The sequence below is a fragment of the Nanorana parkeri genome, unplaced genomic scaffold (genome assembly GCF_000935625.1).
Source record: "Nanorana parkeri isolate BGI_ZX_2015 unplaced genomic scaffold, ASM93562v1 scaffold646, whole genome shotgun sequence".
NCBI classification, from domain to species: domain Eukaryota; kingdom Metazoa; phylum Chordata; class Amphibia; order Anura; family Dicroglossidae; genus Nanorana; species Nanorana parkeri.
The window spans coordinates 397,660-409,885 of record NW_017306914.1 but is presented as its reverse complement, the minus strand read 5'-3'; the positions used below and the strand labels follow the sequence as shown (position 1 = coordinate 409,885).

Below are 12,226 nucleotides of genomic sequence, written 5' to 3'. Positions count from 1 at the left end.
CTATGCTGGTGTAAGGGCTTACCTTAAATGATGCCTCTTGATCCGATCATCTTTTTCTTTCTAGTAGTTTTCAGGAGTCCCTCCAGGGCTGGTGCGAGTCTCTGATCCAGCGCTGACTGCTGTGTCTTCTGTGTCCCACAGAGTCTGTGCGGGTGCACGTTACCGGGCTGCATGCATTGACGTATCCTGTGATTTTTTCCTCTTCTCCTGGCCCAAGATCTCTACAGCGCATGCGCCCTCCCCATGATCCTTCCCAGCCACCCAAGAATCTTCAGACGCGAGCGTGCAGCAGAGACACAGTTAGGTAACTACCTTTTTGGTAACTTCTTGTTTTTTTCTAAATGTTTTTGCATCTATCTACTGCTTGTGCAAAAAAACCCCCAAAGGTTTCATTGTACTTTAACACTTAACTGAACCACTCAAACCAACCCTCTAGAGTCTAGACACTTAAGCTAACACCGAATGTTCATGTTCTAAGTGTGTCTGTCTGGGTTAGAATTAAAGCATTCAACTCTTTATCATTATTAGCTGGCATAGTATACTCGTAGTAGTTGTGTTGTTTTTTTAGCATGACCTTGGAGGAAGATGTCCTCTTAAAAAAACAAGGGCTCTCTTGAATTTCTAGTGCAGCAAGAAGATTAAAAATTAGCTTCCCCAATCCAAGCCTTCTCTCTTGACAGTAAGGCTGGGCCATTATGCAGGTCTGCCATGACAAATAGAAAGTTCAGATGAGACTGATTGATTGGCGCACTCCCAGGGTGGTGTAGCGAATGGTGGCCAGTGTGCTGCTCCTATACTGATTGGACCGGGGTGTCCAATTGTAAGACTGAACAGGAAAAAGAAGAGGGCAGGAGCGCTACAGTCTGGTGCCAGGTGTGTGGATGGGGAGTGCCCATGACAAATACCTTTTTCCACCCCCCGAGGTGCAGTAGTGCCCTCAGTGCAAACTGTACTACAAGTTCCATCTTAAGAGAGCTCTGGTAAGAACCAGCATGAGACACCAACGTGCCAACATACTTGGGGCATAAGGGCCCATATGGACTTTCTGTTACCTAACATGGAAAGAGTAAGTTGGTTCAACAAGTGATCACATATGATGTACAATATTTATACCAAAACAATCCTTTAATAAATGAATGTATGAACACATTCTGTGCAATCACAGCTGCATCACTGCTGTCCCATTAATTACAATACATGATCTGTGTTGTTTTGAATTAAAGGTGTAAATTAATGAACTGAACCCAAATTATTGGGCGTATTCTTAGGGCCAGTTTACCCAAAACTCATTTTACATTTATGGCAGGATTCTGCTGGACTGAGTTCATTCTTATAGCTTTCAAGAACTTCCCGCTGCAAGAACTTCCCGCTGCAGATCCACAATATCAACTATATGAAATAACTAATAAGGAGAGTGAGACACTCTCATAATGGCCGTGGAAGATCGACAGGTCTAGAAATGAACATAGATCTTCCCATCAGGATCTTCATGAGATATGAAAAGGGGAGACAATGGCAACACCTGCTGGTGTCCACCGAAATTTGACAAATTAGTTTTAGATGAACTGACCCTGTAAGTGATCCCAGACTGACCCTGTAAGTGATCACAGACTACTAGTATGTATGATAATCTGTTTTCTACAGGTGAGTGACATACGTTTCTCGGCTTTTTAGCAGTCTCAATGTCTCAGTGGGTGTCCTTTTCCCATTGTCTGTGGGAGATATAGGGTAGGGGTAAAGCTGATGTGCCCCTTAACACCATCTCGGTGCTTCGATCTGCTTCAGAGTCCCAGCTCCAGTAGCAGAAACAGCGTGTTATGGGGGAGAGCGTGCTTTGTCTTTAAATGAGAAAACAGTCTCACATGAACACCGAGTGTGGCTTTGGGCACTTGGTCTTCTTCACTTTGCGCATAAAACGGTTAAACTCGCGATTGGCCTTGTCCCACTTGTGGATTGCGGTAAGAATGTGTTGATTCTTCACCTTCCGCCCCAGAACCAGAAACTGGCCATTCAGTTGCTCCAGCTCGGGGCATGGGCAGTTGGCACCATTCTTCAGGTAAAGGACCAAGTCTACCCAATCCTTCCTCGGGATGGAACCCTTCTTTATTGCCCTCTTCTTCTTCAGAATCAGCTTTCGGTCTCCGCTGTCCTTCTTCACCTCTCGCACAGAAACCTTCAAGGCTAAAACAAAGAAATATATCAGAAGCAGATATAGATTGATTCCTAACCCACCCAAAATCCCCCAAATCCTACGGCTAAAATCTCTGATGGCTTGTTTACAAATCAAGTCCAGGTAGCACCTTTTACTAGATGCCAATTTATAGTAGAAATCGTTATATGCAACAAATTTGTCATCAGCACTCAAGTCTTGTGAATATGTAAATTTTTCAAGTTGATTAAAAACCAGCAGGAAATAGAATGTCCCTGTCAATATATTGTAGAGGCGATGCTTCAAGCTGTCTTTTGCAAGTTTGGAGTGGCCTCTGGTTGGTCAAAGGGGACACTCCTTTCTGCTGATTGGTGTAGTGCATTTCGTGTTCTACATATACGGCACAAACTTCATCTGAATCCTGCTGAATCAGCCAAAATTCGACTCTTGTGGCCCTGTTGGATTCCGCCCGACTCCACAAAAGTTGACCGAAAAATCAAAGGAGCCAGGTGGAAAATTGTTGGCCAAACACAGACAGCATCCTATCAGTCACGGGCATTCCAGCTGGCTGAAAGCAATAGTGGCGTCTGGTTGGTCAATGGGGACACTCCTTTATGCTGATTGGTGTAGGTGTATCTAATGTTAAGCATAAGGATCTGCTTAAGCTGCCATATATGGCTTGAATTTTGGATAATGTCCGCTTAAGCTGGCCAAAATTCAAGCCCTGGGTGGTCCTCACCAAGGCATAGGAAAAAAGCACCGCTCCTCCACGGCTTTAGCAGGGAAAAGACAGCCGGGTGCTCGCCGGCAGGAGTGTGTCCTCGCTCCAACCAAACAGATATATAGTAAAGGAAGAATCCAGCCGCACTCCATTCCACGATCAATCAGTGTTTTGAAAGTTCATCAGTGACACTGACTCCTGCCCGAGATCTACCCAGTTCTGTCGAGAATGCAGACCCAGTCGAATTTGCCGACCTCAGCATCTGCACTAGCGCATAGGCCGGGATTATCAAGGAAACAGGCATTTAATGACAAAGTATTTTGTTTCAGTCATTAATTGTCACCGGTAATAATATGCCATCCATGGCAATAAATGATGGATGGCATTTAATGCACACTCACAATTAATATCGTAAGTAATTACATAAAATGCCATCCATCATTTAGTGCCATGGATGGCATATTATTAACGGTAACAATTACAAATTAATACTTCGTCAATAAATGGCTGTTTCCTTGTTAATCCCGTCTGTGCGAAAGCGCAGATGCTGAGTTTGCAAATTCGGCTGGGTCGGCGTTCTCGACAGAACACCCCCTCTCCATGACTAAGCCCAGATTGGGTGAAACATGTCAAAGGGGGCAGACCTCGGACAGGACTCAGTATCACTGATGCACCTTCAATAACCTGATTCAGCGCGGAATGTCGTGCGGCCAGATTCTTCCTTTACTATATCTCTGGGTGGTCCTGTTGGTTCCACTCAACTCCACAAAATTGACAGAGAAATTAAAGGAGCTGGGGGACAATTGTTGGCCTACTAGATGCAGTGACTGACAGTCACAGTTCCTCCCTCTTGTTAAATACAATAGTCAGCAGGGGAGGTTCCTTCTTCTACACTGGTAAGCATGGATGGAGGGGATTGAGTGATTTCTCTCCATCTGCCTGTGCTGCTGAAGAGAAAGCTACACGTGTATGGCTAGACCTAGGAAGAGTGTCTTAGATAGTCTGAGCTTGAAAGGTCCACCAACATGACCCACTCTATAAGATATATACTCTGCTCCTGAGCTTGCCTATATCTTAAAATGACCCACTGTCCCTAATTGCGCATTAAATGAAGAAAGCTCACATTCCATAAAAGTTTAGTTGCTCCTTCATTAAAAAAAAGGGACTACAAAAATCCCAGCTTCATACAAACAAGATGTACATAAAGGCTGAAGCCTTTTTAATAAACTCTGATGGAAAAAGAATGTTGCGACAATGGCTAGTTATTTCCTGTCGCTGTTCTGATGTATCCTCTAGCTGGGCTGTACTGCTGAGGGTCACCGGGGATGGTCTAAAATCCTACAGCTGAAGACTATACATGCGTCTACAATGGGATATGACTACATCGAGTCTCTCAGCAGTATCATCCCAACCTACAAACAGCTGGAATAGCAAAGACACAGATAATAGAAGCTCCCATGCTGCTTTGCTGTTACCACTGACACAGGGGAAATGTTCGCAAATGCTATTTAAAGGACTCTATACCCAAAAACAGAACACTATATGTTATATGCATTATGTGTAAACATGTAAATTATTCAAGTTGATTAAACACCAGCAGGAAATAGAATAATGTCCCTGTTAATACATTGTAGAGGTGACGCTTCGAGCTGTCTTTTTCAAGTTTGGAGTGGCCTCTAGTTGGTCAAAGGGTCACTCCTTTCTGCTGATTGGTGTAGGTGCATTTCGTGTTGCACATATATGACTCATATTTCATCCGAATCCTGTTGAATCAGTCAAAATTCGAGCCTTGTGGCCCTGTTGGTTCCGCCCGACTCCATAAAATTTGACTGAAAAATCAAACGAGCCAGTGGATAATTGTTGGCCAAACACAGACTGCATCCTATCAGCTGCAATGACTGACAGTCACGGGCATTCTGGCTGGCTGATAACAGTAGTGGCCTCTAGTTGGTCAATGGGGACACTCCATTATGTGTAAAAGCTAACAATAAAGCACACAACTATACAGTATATATAAAGGGCTTCCACCCAATTGGCCCTGGTGAGTGTGTGGTAGGGGCATTAACACGTGAGCTTCTCCTGGGTACACGAATAGATTTGTTTCTATGACCTCTGTACAGCACTGCATAATATGTTGGCACTATATAAATTGTAGAAATAAACTAAAATACAAACAAGACCACCAGCTGATGTTTTTTTGAGGTTCAATCATTATTTTTAAAATTGAATTATACCAAATGACCTGCTTTGCAATCTCCTCACATAGAACAATCACAATGAGAACTGGTCATGTTAGCCCTTACATATTTTATTGGATACCTTTTAGAGTAAGAATTCCTAAAACAGAAGGATTTCCCACGTCTCATTCCATAATTATGTTAAAAATAAGAGGATTGTTCCTCATTTTAGGACAGCAAGTTATTGCTTTATGCCCCACCACCAGCCTCGAAACTATGTTGAGATGTGAAACTGGCCTGTTCTAAACCATGAATCTAAGTCTGCTGAGCTTCACCATGATGCTACAATGGGGAGTAGAGTGGGCCTTGCACTACATGCAAGGTCTGCCTCTTTACTAAGAGCCCCCATGTCACGGCACTGTACTAAAATACAACAAAAAGTAACCTGTCACTTGCCCCTCCCTTTTAGATTGTAAGCCCTCACGGGCAGGGCCCTCCTTACCATCTTGTCTTGAATTGTGTTGTAATTGTAATGTCTCCCTTATATTGTAAAGCGCTGAGCAAACTGTTGGCGCTATATAAATCCTGTGTAATAATAATAATAACCTATGGGTAAAAAAAACATCAGTAGATATACTTACCTTACTCCCAGTGTGCTGCTAGGGGTGACGTCACAATCCTTCCAGCAAGAGCCCAAGGATTGCTGAGTATTCCCAAATTCTTACAAGATGATACTCCACCATCCAGTGCAGGAGCATCTTCTTGCAAAATCTGAGCTACTCACCATTTCCTGGGGTCTCACCAGAAGGAAAGTGATGTAACCCTCACCTAGACACCACGGGGGAAACCACGGGTATGGTAAGTATGCTCACTTATTTGTTACCCACAAGGTTTTTTGTTTTTCATTTTTAACAGCATGACATGGGAATGGGGCCCTCTTTAAATAAGCGGATCTCTCATTTTTAATGCATGGTCCACTTTATGTATGAGTGAAATGTTAGAAAGCAATTCAACATAGCAATAAAACATTGTTGCTGAGTGGGATCTGATGTATTAGCCCCTCAAGGTCTTTTAGAATTAGATCAGCAGGAGGTCCCTTACCATCACCTCAACTGCCTTCCCTTAGACCATATCTCTAATTAGAACAGAACGGAGGTGTCACAGCTCCACCCTCGTCGTTGTAATGAATGGCCACAAGACAAGGATGAGACTTGAACATTTTGTTGGAATGAAGACACACAGGTTGAATTATATACAGTAAGATATGTGAGATAGACTTACCAAATTCACTGGCACACAAGTGTTCATAGAGAGAGTCCGCTTTTATCTCGCTGTCACACTGCGGGCAAACTTCTGACCCTGCAGAATACACAAACATATCAAAGACTTAGTTCTCTGCATCAGTCCTGTATGGTTGTCTGTCCTCAGGAGGGTCTACTGAATAATACAATCTACAGAACAAAGATTTTATGGAAAAGATCTTTGCTGCGAAGTACAGTTACGCAATTGTGAAGAATGTTTGCGCAATTCAAGCTTTAGATTTATATCATGAAGATCTTGCTTGCATCCAATGGTCTCCTCGCCCCGCACAGGAGTGTGCATGCACGCTCGTCTCATCCATATGCGTAGATAATGGGCTGGTTTTTTTTAAACCTTTACCAGTAGCGTGGAAAGACTTTGAGCCAAGCTGTACAATCATGCAAACAATTATTGAACAAGCCAAGCCCACCTTCATACCTAAGAGATTTGTTGCGCTTTTCCTATAGTCAATGGTGCCCATTCACAGCTGAGCGTTGTTCTGCCGCTTGTTGTACGTCAAAGTAGTGAGCTTTTTCTCATGAGGAATCACGCCCCACAGACGTCAATTGGACCCCATTGGCCCAACAGACTTCAATGGGAATATCTGAAAATGTGCAAAACAAGTGTTTTATCACATTTTTAGCACACTTTTGTGACTAATAACCGGTCTCCTTCTCTTAGCAAGCTCAGGGTTGCTAAGTTAATCTCTCTTTCACTCCACTATCGCCTCCTATCAGCATGCCACTTGCACTGCAAGCACAACAGATTGGCTCCTTATACTGCTTCTACAGTTGCCAGACAGAGCTCTGCTGTACACAGACTGGAAGAGGCTGATACCAGGTCAAATTCAGGTACTTACAAGTGTTTGCATTTAAAAATACATTTGATGGTATATAAATAAATTCATTTATTGAATCAATCTCTCGTCAGGAGTTTTTCTTTAAGGAAAGCAAAGAAAGCTCTGCTGGGAACACACAATGATAATAGCAAACCCGTGCAGGATAATGGCAGCGCTGTGGTCTTTGGTATTAGACTAAGCTCTGAGGAAACATTCTGATTTATACTTTATCCACCAACTGCCTGTTATTTCTCCCTCTATTCTGCATATTGCAGCTCTATAGTCCTGTCATTGCCAAATCTATTTAAACAAGTTCATATTTTATACATTACATATTCAGTCAAATAGTCTTATCTTTTAAAATGCATGCTATACTTTATATATAATATACACTGAGTGGCCAGATTATTATGACCACCCCATCAGTACTTCGTTGGGCCACGAGATGACTCCACGAGATGACTTTGTTGGGCCGCCTCGTGACTCCACGAGATGTTGAAAGGTGATGCGAGGAATCTGACACTGCACTGTTGCCTTGTACCAGTCTTGCCACTCTCTTATATATATATATTTATATATAAATATTAGATTTAGGAGAATAAGAACTAGGAACTTAACTGGCTAATAACTCCATAGATCCCATTCTACTACTTCACTATAAATAATTGTATATAGAGTATCTCCTTCTCATTCTTCATATATCACCTCCGCTAATTGCTCACGCATCTCCAAGTTTGGCCCTTCACAACACACCTGAGATATCTTTTATGACCAAGTGTTGGAATTCAGGCTCACCGCCTCCATAAAGTGGTGCAAGTAGTCACACTCATACTCCGGTTGACACGTTTAACTGATGGGCTCCTTGTGTCTGTCGGACTGTGATGTGTAAATGGGATCTCAGACCTTCTTCCTGCTCTGTTTTGTAGTAGGCCGACACTTACGGGACAGCTGTGCTTCACATGGAAGAATCAATTTGAAGGTATATAAGAAATTCTGGTTCACACCCTGCAGAGGGATACCCAAAACCCTCCATGAATGTAAAGGCGGTTCACAAAAGATGATAAACACCCGATACACCCACATTCTGATGGCCTGGAGGACAATCCCATGTATGACAGCAGTTGCATCTGATTCCTTCTCATTCTTTATTCATGAATGTGTCCTCGGGAAAGCAGATCATATATATTCAGTAGACTGCTTCCTTATGGGCATGGCTCCAGACAATCAGATCGCACCTGGATACTTGATCACTCTTAATTTGGTTACCACTTTAGGATAAGTCATAAGCAGGGGGTCACCACAAAGTACCTACAGATACCTCATCACTCCTTAGGATAAGGAGGTCACCACAGAGTACCTGCAGATACCTCTCTGAGCATTAGGCACCACAAAGATCCCTCTTTAAAGGAGAATTATGAGGCGAGTGATTTTCACTCAGCCTCATAATCTGAGCCGACCTGTGACAATGTAACTGTCACAGGTCGGCTCAGTAGATCGGGAAGTGAGTGAACACATACCGGCGCTCGCTCACTTCTCGATCTATCTGTGCAGAGAGCCGTGACTGTCACTCACGGCTCCCTGCAGGGATTCCCCCTCCCCTGTCCGGTCCTCCAGCGATGACTGGCGTAACGGACAGGGGAGGGGGCGGGTACTTCTGGCTCTGCCTCTAGATAGGCAGAGCCAGCTGTCACTCACGCAGCTGGGTGGATCCAGACAGAATTGTTGGGATCCATTCTGGCTGCGGCGTCTCAGTATGCCGCGACCTGTAGCTCGCGGTATACTGAGCTTTGGGTGACGGGAGGACGCTTGTTTGTGTCCTCTCGTTACCCTTAGGAGAACTATTGGGAAAAGCCCTAACCCCATAGTTCTCCTTTAAGTATCAGGATGAGTAGGTCACCACAATGTACCTGTAGAAACCTCTTTACGCAACATAATAAGGAGGTCACCACAAAGTACCTGCAGATACCTCCTTAAGCATCAGGATAAGAAGGTCACACCAAAATACCTGCAGATACCTCTCCAAGCATCTGCATAAGGAGGTCACCACAAAGTACCTGCAGATACCTCTCCAAGCATCCGGATAAGGAGGTCACCACAAAGTACTTGCAGATACCTCTTCAAGCATCAGGATAAGGAGGTCACCACAAAGTGCTTGCCAATACCTCTTCAAGTATCAGGATAGGAGGTCACCACAAAGTACTTGCAGATACCTCTCCAAGCATCAGGATAAGGAGGTTACCACAAAGTACCTGCAGATACTTCTCAAAGCATCTTGAGTATGCAGTACAGTTCTGGTCACCCATCAACAAGGATGTCCTTAAATTAGAAAGAGTTTAAAGAACAGCTATGAAATTAATAAGGGGGGTGGTGGACCTCAACTATGAGGAACAAAGTACATTACACTTATTCCCCTTGGAGAACAGGTGTTTGAGAACACATGATTACTATCTACAAATTAGTCAATGGTGACTGTAGTGATGGGAACAAATTGTTGAATCTAAAGTCTCTGATGATGAGGTTGGAGAAAAGAATCTTTAAATCGAAAATTGTGCAAGGCTTTCTTTAACATTAGAGCAGCAATAATGTGGAACTCCCTTCCCCAGGTACTGGTATCAGGTGGGAGGGTTGACAACTTTCAAAGATGGCCTTCCTCAATGGGCATAATATACAGGGGTGTGTATAGTCTTACAAGGCTCAAACTGACACACATAGGTTGGACTGGATGGGCCTGTATCTTTTTCCAACCTTATCTGCTATGTAACATGGCAAAGCCTCATTTATACTCTCTGAGGGTCTCCTATTCCTTGGTGCACCATATGCAGATTCTGAGTGCTGGTATGCCCCAATTCACATCTAACCATGCAATGTGCGTCAGTACCCATAGGTAGGCATGCCAACTGTATTGTGAAAGTTTGGGGGAGGCCTGCGATTCAACCTGGCTCCAGGTTTGAATGTGTATATGAAGTCTTACCCCCTTACAGGTGACTTTAGGTGCACAAGGTTGTTTTGCTATCTGTTCTGCTCTGACATTATTATCGTGACATGAACACTTTATAAGGGACAAAGAGCTTTTAAACATTTGTGACTGGAATCCATGCAAATAAACTAATCAAATCGTATTGATATCTGCTTTTATATTCAGTGCCCATTAGCACTGTTGCATTTTAATCCCAATAATAAAGATAGTGCCTGTTCCGAACTCAGCACTGGAGTATTTTAAAAATAACACATGTCCATTTTTTTCTGCATTTTACTGCATTGGGCGGCACATAGATGTCAATGGTAAGGCATGAAAGGCATGTAACACGAGTTTTGATGCACTGGCAACAGGTATTAAAAGGCCTTGGCCAATGGCTGTTAATTCTATCCACTCCAAACACTAATTTAAAAAATGTATTGGAAGCGCGATTCATCGCGTGTCAGCAACATATGTAAGCGCACAAGCAAAATCGTGTTGCTGCGCAACAACACACCTAATGCTACAAAAGATGCATGCATAGATCTAAATGGGTCCTTATAGTTTTTAATTATATATGTGACATGGGGATTGCCATATTAAATCATTACATGTATATGTTGTGCTTATTTCTTAGTACTGAAACACGGCTATTTGTTTCACTGTTCCTTTTATCTTGCTGTATTCTGGCCTATAATAATGATTTATTATATATGATATAATATTAATGAAATACAATCTCAATGAGGCATCTCATGTAACTATCTAGTGATTTAGCAAGGATGTGACTGCAGTGGCTGATATTCAGGTATCCAAAGGGAGTATCTACAAATATTTACCATAAAACTGTGACACAACACCACATATCCAAATGTGAAATTCAAAAAAATCGAATTGAATAATTTACAATAATAACTCTTTGACTAATAATAACAATGGCTCTCTACTTTATTGGCCACTCATTGAAAATAGAAAATGCCCCTTCAATGGGATTCTAACCAAATTTTCTCTTGACCTTTTGGTGTGCACCAAAGATCTTCTTCCTTATATCAGTCCTTTTAGACGTATAGCTTGAAATGTTTCAAGATAAATAAGAAAAAAAAAATCCAACTGCTTCCAACAAGGTCTTGTGCAACCCAGACGCCAGTCTTCAATCACAGTGGCTGGGTTGTTGGAACAGGACTTGGGCTCGATGCCCTAAAGAGCAAAGAGACCACACAATCAATGTTTGCCATTTGCATGGTTTTCATCTGGGTGGTCCCATGCCCGATGCTCCGTTCCCCAACAATACAAATCATTCCGATATGTATAACTTCCTCCCAAATCTGGGTTTAGTGTTATGCAGGTAATGTAAAAAGCACTTTAAGTGACATTCCTTAATTAGTTTAGGCCATGTGTTAATTAGTTTAGGATCAGGTTGCCATTCTTTTACTCTTTTCATCATATATTCTAATTTAGATGCATGCATGAAAGGTCCCAGGATCAAAGGTGCTCAACTCCTTTTCTAAAGTGGAGTTCCCTTTTCGTGGGAACTTACGATCATTCCATTAGGAACAATCATTCCACAGAGTTGCACACATGGTATTGGATTACCTCTTCCTAATTAAATGGTCAGTGATCTACTGATTGTGATGGATTTCGGTTCGTACATGATCAAATTTCTGCATGATCATTTTTGAATCATTTAGAGAAGACAATTCATGCTTGGGTGTGCAAATATGAATCCGGCCATTTTTCTAAGGTCCCAAATATGAGTGGGCCATTGTTTTGAGACCAGTCAGTGTTCTTTTTAAAAAAGCTTAGCCATGTAGGTTCCATATCCAAAGCTTGCACACCACTAGTCCAGATGGCTTTTATGAAGGCACCTTTGGAATAAGACCAGGATCCTTTGTTCTTGCCCAATGACCTACCATCCTCCAAAGATGACAGTGCAGTCATGAGTCTGAAGTTTCTATAGAGGTACACAGTTGATACAAACTTAACATGTTCCTGTAGTTTAAGAAAAACATCATAAGAAAAACGAATGTCTTCTTTAGTCTGACAGCCAGCCACCTTCTATCAATGATTTTCCTAACGTTGTAAATAA

General features: G+C 42.5%; 1 protein-coding gene across 1 annotated transcript in view; it reads right to left on the bottom strand.

Moving 5' to 3' along the window:
* Positions 1-1,593: 1,593 nt before the first annotated feature.
* Positions 1,594-12,226, bottom strand: part of SFRP1 (secreted frizzled related protein 1) — a 28,076-nt gene continuing 17,443 nt past the window's right edge. The window contains exons 2-3 of the mRNA XM_018563263.1: positions 6,329-6,406; positions 1,594-2,181 (exon numbers count right to left, since the gene is read on the bottom strand). Of these exons, the coding sequence (XP_018418765.1) occupies positions 1,859-2,181; positions 6,329-6,406 (401 nt within the window). The 3' untranslated portion in view covers positions 1,594-1,858. The remainder of the gene's footprint in view (positions 2,182-6,328; positions 6,407-12,226) is intronic.